This window comes from Stegodyphus dumicola, chromosome 9 (assembly GCF_044657685.1).
Source record: "Stegodyphus dumicola isolate Sdum_Otavi_A_Nest chromosome 9, ASM4465768v1".
Lineage (NCBI taxonomy): Eukaryota > Metazoa > Arthropoda > Arachnida > Araneae > Eresidae > Stegodyphus > Stegodyphus dumicola.
The window spans coordinates 124,312,323-124,324,664 of NC_140776.1; the positions used below are offsets into that span (position 1 = coordinate 124,312,323).

The 12,342-nt window shown below is 35.4% G+C and overlaps 1 protein-coding gene across 1 annotated transcript in view; it reads right to left on the reverse strand.

The window, feature by feature from the left end:
• Positions 1-1,651: 1,651 nt before the first annotated feature.
• The window catches only part of LOC118203070 (uncharacterized), a 63,579-nt gene continuing 52,888 nt past the window's right edge, over positions 1,652-12,342 (reverse strand). The window contains exon 6 of the mRNA XM_085824051.1: positions 1,652-3,493. Coding sequence (XP_085680177.1) covers positions 3,018-3,493 — 476 coding nt within the window. The 3' untranslated portion in view covers positions 1,652-3,017. The remainder of the gene's footprint in view (positions 3,494-12,342) is intronic.

Sequence of the window (12,342 nt, forward strand, 5' to 3'; positions counted from 1 at the left end):
CCAATGCCTGAAAATGCTCATAAATTAAAATATATATATATATATCAGATCTTGTTTAATTTTGCTTTATTTGTTTCAAAGCTTCATGTGCTGCCATTCTTATTTAATTTTACTTTAATTTATTTGTTCTCAAGTTCATAAATTTTGTGTTTAGTGTTTTTACTGTTTTACCAAAGTAAACGTGTTTATACAAGAGTTACGCATGAAAAGAATGCGCAAAATGCAGTAAAAAGTGCTTTAGAGAGATATATTAAATCTTATTTGAAAGAACTGTGACTTTCACAATCTCATAACTTATGCAACATATCACATATAATAATTAAAAACAATTATGTGATACAAACGCCATAGGTTTCAGTGTTAAAGTAAACCAGATTGTCCCTACTCTTCCTTGAGGACATGTGGGTGACGTGTGCCCCACCCACTGGGTTAGTCTGTCTCTTATAAGGTCCATGGTGCCGAAACGATTACATCATCACTCCTCACTTCCTTTTTCAGAGGGAAAAACTCTATGAACTAACCCTTCTCTTCTAAGTCCTGTATTAGATGAATAAACATTTAGACTTACATGGGAACATTATAAACTATCTTCTGCATATTTAAAAAGTTAAAAAATATGTAACGTAATTCTGTAAAAATATTGAACGTTTTTAATAAGCTACATCATGAATTAAATGCATTTTTATTCAACTCCATCAGATTAAAGAGTAAAAAAATTAACTCCATCAGATTAAAGAGTTAAAAAAAAAAAAAATTATTTTTAAGAACTGCATCTATTGCTTTTAAATAGTTTAGCTTGCTAATTAATGATAGATAGATTAAAAATGAGAGAATAATATTTTACATTTTCCGAATGGCAAGAGACTCGAATGAAAAGTTAAACAGCACATTAAATTGAAAATTATGTTTGAAAAGGGAAAAAATATATACCGTAATTCTATAAAAATATTTAACGTTTTTAATTAGATATATCATGATTTAAATGCATTTTTATTTAAATGAATCATCTTCAAAAGTAAAAAAGTACTATTTTTCAGAACTGCATTATTGCTTTTAAATAGCTTACATTGTTCATCAATAACAGAGAGGTTAAATCTAAAATATAAATCTGACATTTTTGCTAATGGCAGCAGACTTGAATGCAAAATGAAAGGAAACAAAATCGTGTTTCGAGACTAGTAGACCCTTCTGGACTAACAAGAAGTTTTTCTAGATGTTCTTTCCTTTTTTAAAGGAACTTGGGGGGGGGATAAATAAAGTAAAGATGTGTTTCTGCTTCATTAGGAAAAATGCTATTCTTTAAAATAACTCTTAATTCTTAATGAAATTTATGGGTAAAATTTTGGATAATTAGAGTTTTTTTAAATCAAACTATTTAAAACCCCTTTAATCACAAACACAGCCTTTTGAAACAAATACAAATATATGCTAAAAATGTATTTTCCAAATTAAGAAACTTTCATTCATAATATTACATATGCTTTGTTATATTTACAAAAATAGCTTTCAATACGTACATAATTAAACATGCTTTTATATTTGCAAATATCTACTTATATCCCCGTCTATATACATATGTACAAATGTGCACTTATAATATACACACATACATTACAAATCAGTAATAAATAAGTGATACCCAAAATGAAAACACAATAACAAAAATATTTTTTTTATTGTTTCACAGACTAGGAATATTATAGAAATGCAATTAATTTTATGAAAATATGCTGAAAAACAAATCTAGTACAATCAAAACAATACTTTAGAACCACACAACACATCAAATAAAAATATGCATAATAAATATTTTAATGTTTCTGTTAACTGCGGTGTTACAGTTTACAGTTTCTTTTAGTGAAAAATTTGAAAAGCGTAATAAAAATTATGATAAGAATTTATTATAGAATAGGGATAGTTTTAGTTTTAGAGTAACATGGCCAAAAATTTTCATTTTGAAAGCTTTCCTGAGTATTTCCTTCTTTCCTTCTAATAGCAAACTTGCTTTTTTTTTTTTTTTTTTTTTTTTTTTGCTTAATTTTACATGTTTGATTAAAATCGAAACCAAGCTGTTTGCTGACTTACTCGGTGGCATTTCTCTATTAGTTAGAAAATTTTTGACTTGCTTTGATTTTAATTGGCGAATTCATTTTAAAAAACTCATTTTATAATAATTTGATCACATTTAATATTTGATTTTCATATATTTTGATTTATTTTCTAATATTTTGACCAAATTGTTGATCACAATAAGCGAAGTATTTTCCACGTTTCTGTATACAAATGGATGGAACTTTTACTGATCGACAATAGTATCTGAATCATACATAATATTTTGATCACATTTGATATTTGATTTTCATATATTTTGATTTATTTTCTAATATTTTGACTGAGTTATTGATCATAATAAGCGAAGTATTTTCCACGTTTCTGTATACCATTGGATGGAACTTTGGCAGATCGATAATAGTATCTGAATCATACATAACTGTGATAACATTAAGTGGATTCCACTGTACAAGAATACTGAGAACACCTGATTTCAACCCACATAAATTATGTTATTGATTAAAATAAATATTTACTACGGGAGACTTGACTTTTTATCATAATTTCACCATTTTTGTAACTTGTATACCAAAAACATGCATTAAAAAGAAATAATTTATAATTCATATTAAATAACTATAATACTAAAAGAAACTAAAATACATTTAAACAGCTTTTGCATAGCATCACTGTGACGTACATAATAAAATTATGTATTAAAGGGAAATAATTTATAATTTATATTTAAATATCTATAATACGAAAAGAAACTTGAATGTATTTAAAAACTTACACATTAATATTTATTCCAAGAAATAAAACCCCCATTTAACACTAAAATTTTATACACATTATTTTTTAAAATAAATTTATAATTAATTTACCAAATAGTTTCACTTCAGAACTCTAATTTTATTGAAGAGAGCAGAGTATAGATATAATTCACTTTTAAATGTTTGCATGTATTATAAATCCTCTTCACTATCAGATAGAAAGTCATAATCTACTAAACTGGGTATCTGTTTACATGGAGATTCAACAGAATTTTTATTACATCTCTCTTTTTCACAATTATTACTTACAGAGATTTCCTGTGTTTTAATCTCTTCTGAAGAATCATTAACACTTGCTGCAGACGATAACGTACTAGTATTTTTAATGTCTTTACAATTTTCCGCTGGTTGGCAAGTATCCAAAACAATACTGCAATTTCCAGATGATAATTCATAATCATCAACAATATTTTTGCAATTTACAGATGATAATTTACATGTTTCTACAACATTTTTGCAAACGTTTGTATTATTAGTAACAAAATATAATGGTTTATCCATGGAAGGTAAATTCTGTATATGAAACTGTTGTTCTTTTGGCTTTTCTCCCTCAAGTATTGGAGTAGGTATTGGAACAAATTCTTTATTTGGAGTAGCATTTACAACATCTGAAAAGATTCAAAATAATTTTGTAACAATGAAAATAACTTCAGGTTTATTTAATAGTGTAATAAATTAGTACATAATTCAGAAAAGAACAGAATTTTTGAAGTAAAAATAAAACTCATAGTAACATACAGGGTGATTGTAATTAAAGTTAAGGTTTCAAAACGCTCTAACTTTAAAACAATCAGACAGAATGATTTGATATTTAACAAGAACAATCATGAGGCAATGGATTTGGCGAAGGAAAAAAATAGTTCTAAAATGTGCCGAAAGATGGCGCTGTCATAGAAAAAGGCCTTGTGTTCTTAAACATAGGATGGAGTTCTTAAACATTGTTCTTAAACAAAAAAGATTGTGCATGCAATACACTGGCGTGCTTGTAGAGGCAGAAAAATTTCATTCTTTAATAGCAATGCATATTGCTGCCCAGTGATCCAGCATGTCACTGGACCTGTAGAACTTAACTACTCGAAGAAGTACGCAGCGAGCATAAATGATGCAGAAAATCGGCACCTTACCGTAACTTTTGGTGAATGCAATGGGTTCTCTTTGACAGGGTGCAGGTTTTCTGGTTCCTAAATTCGGCATTTGAGATTATTCATTGTAAAATTCCAAATTAAAATGCACTTCATCTCTCTAGAGGATATTCTAATGCCATCCTGAATTCGTCTCAAAGCCAGCAACAAACTGAACTTAGAACTGAAATAAATCAAGCATTAAAAATCATGTAGAACCAACCAACCGCTGCATAGCGACAGTTTGTAAGGATAATATTAGAGAATATTTCTCAAGATTTCATGCACAGTTGAACATGGCTTACCAATACCTCTGTTACATGCAGACTACCTGATGTTAGCCTGAAAGTTTGAAGCTGTGTCATCTACCACCTGAAGTGCACGCTCCTATACTGCTTCCGCAGAAACGGGTTTTCTTCCTCTTTCAGGATGAACAGAAAATGACTCTGTTTCTTCAAATTTCGTTATCATTTTCCAAAGGTTTTAATGTTGTTACGGATTCGGTACTTAAAAAGCTAATGTTAGTTCAATTATAAATTAATTGGTTTTATTTCCCGCGCAGTGCAGCGCGTGACGAATATTAAAAGAAGAAAGCTAAGCCGGAAAATTAAAAATACAAGAGCGCGTGCATTAAATAAATAAATATCTCTTTTTGATTTCGAGAAAGTACTGGAAAATTCTAGCGCGTGATTTTAAAAGCTTATAAAAGGAGGAAAACATCTCAGTTTGTAGTAGTTGCTTAGTTTGTTGTTGTTTAGAAAACTGCTCTTGTTGATTGTAGCGAATTCGCGGATTAGAGTTCTTTAGCTGTTTTGAATTACGTTCTATTGGACATTTGAGTAGTTAAAAGATAACTACTGTGAGATATTGTAATACTGCATGATAATTTGAGAAAATTTAAGCATTTTTGTTGTGATAATAATAAATTTTTGTTTATTTTTCATCGGACTTGTGCATTTACTTCATAACGAACCCGTACGCACGCAACAATTTTTGGTGTCAGGAGTGGGGTTTGAATGCCAATAACAAGAGCGATGGAAGAGCAATTAAGGCAGTTAATATCAGCCTTTGCCTCATTTAAAGAAGAAATGAAATTGGGCCAGGAATCCGTTAAGGACGAAATGAAAGCCGTTCAAGCTGGTCAAGAAAAGATTGAAGCATGTCAAGAAGAAATGAAAAGAGAAATTACCTGCATAATAGAAAATGACTCTTTTTTAATAATAATTTATTAAAAAATCTTTTTAATAAATTTGAAGCTATGGAAGGCAGAATTGACACAGTTGAAAATAAAGTTGGACAAATTGAAGAAAAAGTTTCTTTCGTAAAAGATCAAATTGAAGAAAGAGTTTCTTCGGTGAAAGAAGAAATAGAAAAAAAGTTTCTTCTGTAAAAGAACATATAGAAGGGCTGTGGAGGAACGAATTTCCTCCACAGCCCTTCTATATGTTCCAATTATTTCGGCTGTGGAGGAACGAATTGAAGGAAGAGTTTGTGCCGTCCAACACCAAATCGAACAACAAATTCATGAGAGAGTTTCTGCAGTTGCCAAAGAAATGGAAACTTTAAAGAAATTCGTAGCGACGGCAGGGAGCAAGAGTGAGGATTTTAAATTCTTACCGATGCCTGCTCGTCCATTTCTGAAACTGTCCACATATGATGGGAAGACATCCTGGCAAGTGTACAAGACCCAGTTTTCTATCGTTGCGGATGCGAATGGATGGGATTTCCAAGCTAAGGCCTGTCATCTCGCCGCTTCTTTAAGAGCCGATGCAGCGGATATCCTTCAGACTCTTCCCGAAAACAAAAGGTTAGATTTCGAAGCTCTGTCCGGCGCGTTGGAGCTGCGCTTTGGAGAGAAGTGTTTAAAAGACTACAGCAGGCTCCAATTAAAATCTCGTCAACAGAAGCCTACCGAAACACTTCAGGAGCTCGCCACGGATGTTGAAAGGCTGTCCCATCTCGCCTTTTCGGAATGCCCGACAGAAACAAGGGAAATCCTGTCCCTGCAATACTTTATCGACGGCATCCGGGATACTGAAATACAAAAAGCTCTACGAATGGCGGATGTAAAAGATTTAAAAAGCGCTCTAGTGTACGCCATGAAATTCGAGGCAGCCCAGCAAGCCACTCGTCGAGACCGCCAACCAGTCAGAGCTGCTCAAGTCCAGGAGCCAGGGAATAAAGTCACCGCTCGTCTAGACGATTTAACTAGACAACTGAACGCCTTGAGACGGAATATTGGTGAGAAGAAACCGACCGTTAAGTGCTGGAACTGCGGTGCTGAAGGACACATACGACGAAACTGCAGAATACCCCAGGGTACGAATGTTAAGACCGCTTCTAACAAGCAGCAGGGAAACTAATTAGTGGCCATCTCGCGGGGCGGAGGTTGCCAGATAATGAAAACCCCCAGTTTAAAGCGCTTCAGATTTCTGCAGTGAGAGGCGGCAGTAATGGACTTTTCATAATAGGACATATTAATGGAGTTCCCTGCAATATGACGATAGACACAGGAGCCAACGTTACCATCATCCGAAAAGATTTGGCTCAACAACTGGAAAGCAAACTTATCTGGACGCCGCCCTGCGTTACCCTACAGACTGTGTCCGGTGAGAAGATCGACATCAATGGGAAAGTAAATTTTAACATCACGTTTGGAAGTGCCGCTTACCATCACACGGCATATGTAGTAGAGATCACTGATTCTTGCATACTCGGATTGGACTTTCTAAGGAAATAGAATTTTTCCTTGGACTTTAAAAATAACGAATTGCATTCTGCGTCTGAGGACATAACGTTATTTGGAATTAATAATGAAGAAGTTAAATCTGTCCACAGAATCATAGCACAAGACAATATCACAATACCGGCAAGAACAGAAATTTTACTCCCTGGATCTATAGCCGAAAACAGAGATTTCCGCTACGGCATCATAGAATATCCCAATAACTGTAATAGCCTGAAAGGAGTACTAGTAGCCTCAACACTCGTCGACCTATCGAGAATGGTTATCCCGGTGAGAGTTGCCAATGTAACTGAGAAGGCGAGAGTTATTAAGAAAGGCGACGTGGTTGCAGCATGTACTCCAGTAACCAGCGTTGAAAGAAAGAGCAATATCCAAGAATCCGTGTCTTCAGAGAGCATTACATCGGAGTTATTGCAGAATGCGCAATTGAACGATGAAGAGAAGAATGCTGCCGATCGCGTCATTAAAGATCTTCAAGTTGTTTTCTCCCGCTCGTCTTCTGACGTGGGTCGAACTAGTTTGACACAACATAGAATAGATACCGGAGATCATCCCCCGATCAAGCAACATCGAAGACATCTACCTTTTGCTAAACAGGAAGAGGTGCGAACACTGTTAAAAGATATGGAAGAAGGCGATGTCATTGAGCCTTCAGCGAGTCCATGGGCATCTCCTATCGTTCTCGTCAGAAAGAAAGACGGCTCAACAAGATTTTGCGTTGACTATCGCCGTTTGAATGAGGTTACGAAGAAAGACAGTTACCCTCTTCCTAGAGTTGACGACATTCTAGACACTCTTTCTGGAAGCAAGTGGTTCTCAACACATGATTTAAAGAGTGGGTATTGGCAGGTAGAAATACAGCCTGAAGACCGAGAAAAGACGGCATTTACTACGGGACAAGGGCTTTGGTAATTCAAGGTGATGCCGTATGGACTGTGTAATGCGCCGGCAACATTCGAACGTCTTATGGAGACTGTTTTGAAAGGTCTTTCCTACGAAGCCTGCCTGATATACCTGGACGACATCATCATCGTCGGAAAGAGTTTTGAAGAACATTTAGAAAATCTTAGGAAGGTGCTTCAGAAACTGAAAGAAGCCAATCTGAAGCTGAGTCCCACTAAATGCAAATTATTCCGAAAGGAAGTGACTTACCTGGGACATGTCATCTCTGCAGAAGGTGTGCGCACGGATCCTGAAAAGGTATCAGCGGTTAAATCCTGGAAACGTCCTGAAAATGTCCATCAGCTGAGAAACTTCCTAGGGCTTTGCACCTACTATAGGAGATTCGTGGAGGACTTTTCTTCCATCGCAAGACCCCTTCACAAGCTGACAGAGAGCAAGCAAAGATTCTTGTGGACAAAAGAATGCGAGGATGCATTTAACAACTTAAAGGAGGCTTTAACATCTGCTCCAATCCTGACGTATCCTCAGCTCGACCGACCATTTATTCTTGACACCGACGCGAGCAATGAAAGTGTCGGTGCTGTTTTGTCCCAAGAAATAGACGGCCAAGAACGTGTAGTGGCGTACTGGAGCAATTGCCTGTCTAAACCGGAGAGGAATTATTGTGTCACCAGGAAAGAGTTGCTCGCCATAGTCAAAGCTGTAGAACAGTTCCATCACTATCTATGAGGCAGAAAATTCCTGCTCCGCACTGATCGTGCATCATTGACCTGGCTTTTAAATTTCAAGAATCCTGAGGGTCAAATAGCCAGGTGGATACAGAGACTCCAAGAATATGACATCACTATCCGTCATCGTAAGGGATCATCACACGGAAACGCCGACGCCCTGTCTAGAAGACCTTGCCAAGGAAGCTGCCGATATTGTTCCAGGGTGGAAGCGAAATACGAGCTGCTGACTCCGGTCGCAAGATAACTTACAACATCAACATCGGCTGATCGAGAACCGTGGAGTGATGATGAAGTCAGGAAAGACCAGCTGGAAGACCGCGACATTAAACCCATAATTGATTTAATGGAGTCAGAAACCAGAAAACATACCTGGCAGGACATTTCTGTCTGTAGTCCTACAACCAAACAGTATTGGGCACTCTGGGATTCACTTCACATTCGAAACGGTGTCTTATACCGGAAATTTGAATCGGATGATGGGAAGACGTTCCGATGGCAGCTGATACTTCCAAGTTCCCGCATTCCTGATGTCCTTAAAGAACTACATAACAGCCCTACGGAAGGTGACTTTGGAATAATGAAGACCTTACAGAGAGTTCGTGAGCGCTTTTACTGGAATAATGCAAAGGATGACATGCAAAAGTGGTGCCGATCCTGCGATGCCTGTGCAGGTCGGAAAGGACCGAAGAGACGCAGCCGAGGCAAGCTGCAACGTTCCAACGTAGGGGCGCCTTTTGAACGTATCGCCTTTGACATCTTAGGACCTCTACCACGAACTGCTGATGGCAACAAATACATACTCGTTGTCATTGATTACTTCACCAAGTGGTCTGAAGCGTACCCTGTTCCTGATCAAGAGACTGTCACAGTAGCTGAGGTAATGATACAGCACTGGATTTCCAGGTTCGGAGTGCCTCTTCAGTTATATTCCGATCAGGGAAGGAATTTTGCCTCGGCAGTAATCAAAGAACTATGCAAACTACTCGGCATTGACAAAACTCAATCGACGCCATTGCATCCCCAGTCGGACGGCATGGTAGAGAGGTTCAATCGAACAATCTTTAATAACCTCTCATTAGTGGTTTCCAGAAACCAACAGGACTTGGACAAGAAATTACCACTCTTTTTACTGGCTTACCGCAGTGCTGTCCACGAGACTACCGGCTATTCTCCATCACAAATGCTCTTCGGTCGTGATCTTCGTCTTCCTTGTGATCTATTGTTTGGTCGCCCTCCGGATGCTCCTTCATCGTCTGAGGAATATTTTCAAGATCTCCAGGCCCGGTTTGAAGTGATGCACAACTTTGCACGAAAGCAAGTCAACTTGGCGACGGAGAAAACGAAGACCCGATGCGACACAAGAGCTACTAGACATAGATCCAACAAAGGAGACAAGGTGTGGTTGTGGAACCCGATTCAACGAAAAGGACTGAGTGCTAAATTACAGCCACCTTCGGATGGTCCATATACAGTGCTGAACACGAATGACGTCGTGTTTCGGATTCGTAAGTCTTCGAACTCTAAACCTAAAGTCGTTCATTACGACAGGTTAGCACATTACTATGGCCATAGTACGTAATGTAAATAATTGTAAATAGTGTAAGACCATGGTCCTTTTTGCTTCTAAATGTGTATTTAGTAATTGATTTGTATTTTCCATTTGATTTGTATTTTGTATTTGATTTGTTTTATTTATTGCATTTATTGTTCATGTTGTTTATTATTGTAATGTAATGCTTATTTTTGCATTCATGCTTTAGTTGTATATTTGGCTTCCAGTCCAGGGATTGTACTGCCCGGGACGTGCAGTCCTTGGAAAGGGGGCAGTGTTACGGATTCGGTACTTAAAAAGCTAGTGTTAGTTCAATTATAAATTAATTGGTTTTATTTCCCGCGCAGTGCAGCGCGTGACGAATATTAAAAGAAGAAAGCTAAGCCGGAAAATTAAAAATACAAGAGCGCGTGCATTAAATAAATAAATATCTCTTTTTGATTTCGAGAAAGTACTGGAAAATTCTAGCGCGTGATTTTAAAAGCTTATAAAAGGAGGAAAACATCTCAGTTTGTAGTAGTTGCTTAGTTTGTTGTTGTTTAGAAAACTGCTCTTGTTGATTGTAGCGAATTCGCGGATTAGAGTTCTTTAGCTGTTTTGAATTACGTTCTATTGGACATTTGAGTAGTTAAAAGATAACTACTGTAAGATATTGTAATACTGCATGATAATTCGAGAAAATTTAAGCATTTTTGTTGTGATAATAATAAATTTTTGTTTATTTTTCATCGGACTTGTGCATTCACTTCATAACGAACCCGTACGCACGCAACAATATTTAGTGGTGTGAATGTTAAATTCACTGGTGTGAATGTTCAGTGAAATCAGAGCCTGTTCTACTTGCTTGAAACCCATGCTGCTAACTTTGAATATAAAAGATTTGATTCTCTCAGTTAAAATTCTGTGGTGTTGAGTTATTCTTGCCATTAAGTTGTTTATGCGAATATAACAGCTGCTACGTAATGGCGATAAAGATTTTCATTTTTACTACAAGTTTTTCAAAGTAAAATGGCATTTTACCTTCTGGTTGACGGTATTTGAAACCCTATTTTTCCCATTAAAGACATTCCTATCCTTTCATTTTAAGTCTGCCACAACATTTAACGATTTTCTGATACTACTTTCACCACTAGGCAGCTTTGAAATAGGATTTTTAATTCTGGACACGTTGTATTTTAATTAGTAAAGGTTTTCTTTCCATGAATTTGATACAAATGCATGCTGAGAATGATAGATACTTGGGTATTAGCTGGAATCGCCAATAAACAACAAGTGATACAACCCATGGCTTTGCTTTTCTTATAGCATTACAGCAGCCTTAAAAGCAGTTTTAGATATTTCTAGAAAGGTGTTTTACAACACGCCTTTTTTGGCACCTCACTTTTTTGACCATATCACATCTGTATCCATTTCAGCTTTTCAGATGTTGCCACCAAATGTTAATTGCCATGTATTATTTTTGAAGAAATAATACAGCAAATATTAAAAAAATATGGCAACACAATAAAAAGGGCATTGTCACTAAATGTTATCTGTATATATTATTTTCATAGAAATAATAATAAAAGTATGGCAATATGAATAAAAGAAGTTGCCACCAAATGTATTATTTTTAAAGAAATAATATAGTGAATATAAACAAAAGAATGACAATATTTTATCAAAAATTCTAATAAGTTATCTGATATAAAATATTTTTAACTTCCATATACCAGTTTTTTACCATTTGATGAAGGTTAAGATATTTAACTTTTTTTAAAATTCAATCTGCCTGTTACTTATTAGCAAAATAAGTGACTTAAAGCAATAAATGCAGTAAGCATGAAGAGTTAAAGCTTTTAGAGCTTGTGAAAAGCTGATACTTTTCAGGATCATATAGTCAATACAACATGCTTTTGAATTCTACAGAAAAGTCAGCACATTTCAGTATATATTTAATCTTTTTTATATTTATGTAATATCAATAAAACGCTATCTTTTAAATAATGTATTTAAACAATTTAGCATATTTTATTTGAATTCCATGTCCATTTTGGCATGTTGAAGTGCCATAATCTTTATGCTGAATATGATATTTGATTCTACTTCAATTGCACAAACATTGCAGGATTTGAATAAATTAATAACAAAAAGCATATTAAATCATTCCCTAATATTAATAATTTTGCCACAATATGAAATAATTTAGAAGAATTATGATATTTACATATCATTTCATTGACCATGAAAATGTCACCAAGCAGAGTGATTTAGTCTCAATTATAGATAAGAATGATGTTACATCACACTCATAACACGCATTTTTGTTTAATGTAACTCTTACTGATACCTCACCTTTCATTTTTACATACAAGAATTATAAATTTACTGTTATTGCCGTATTTTTTGTTGTATGTGTGTGTGT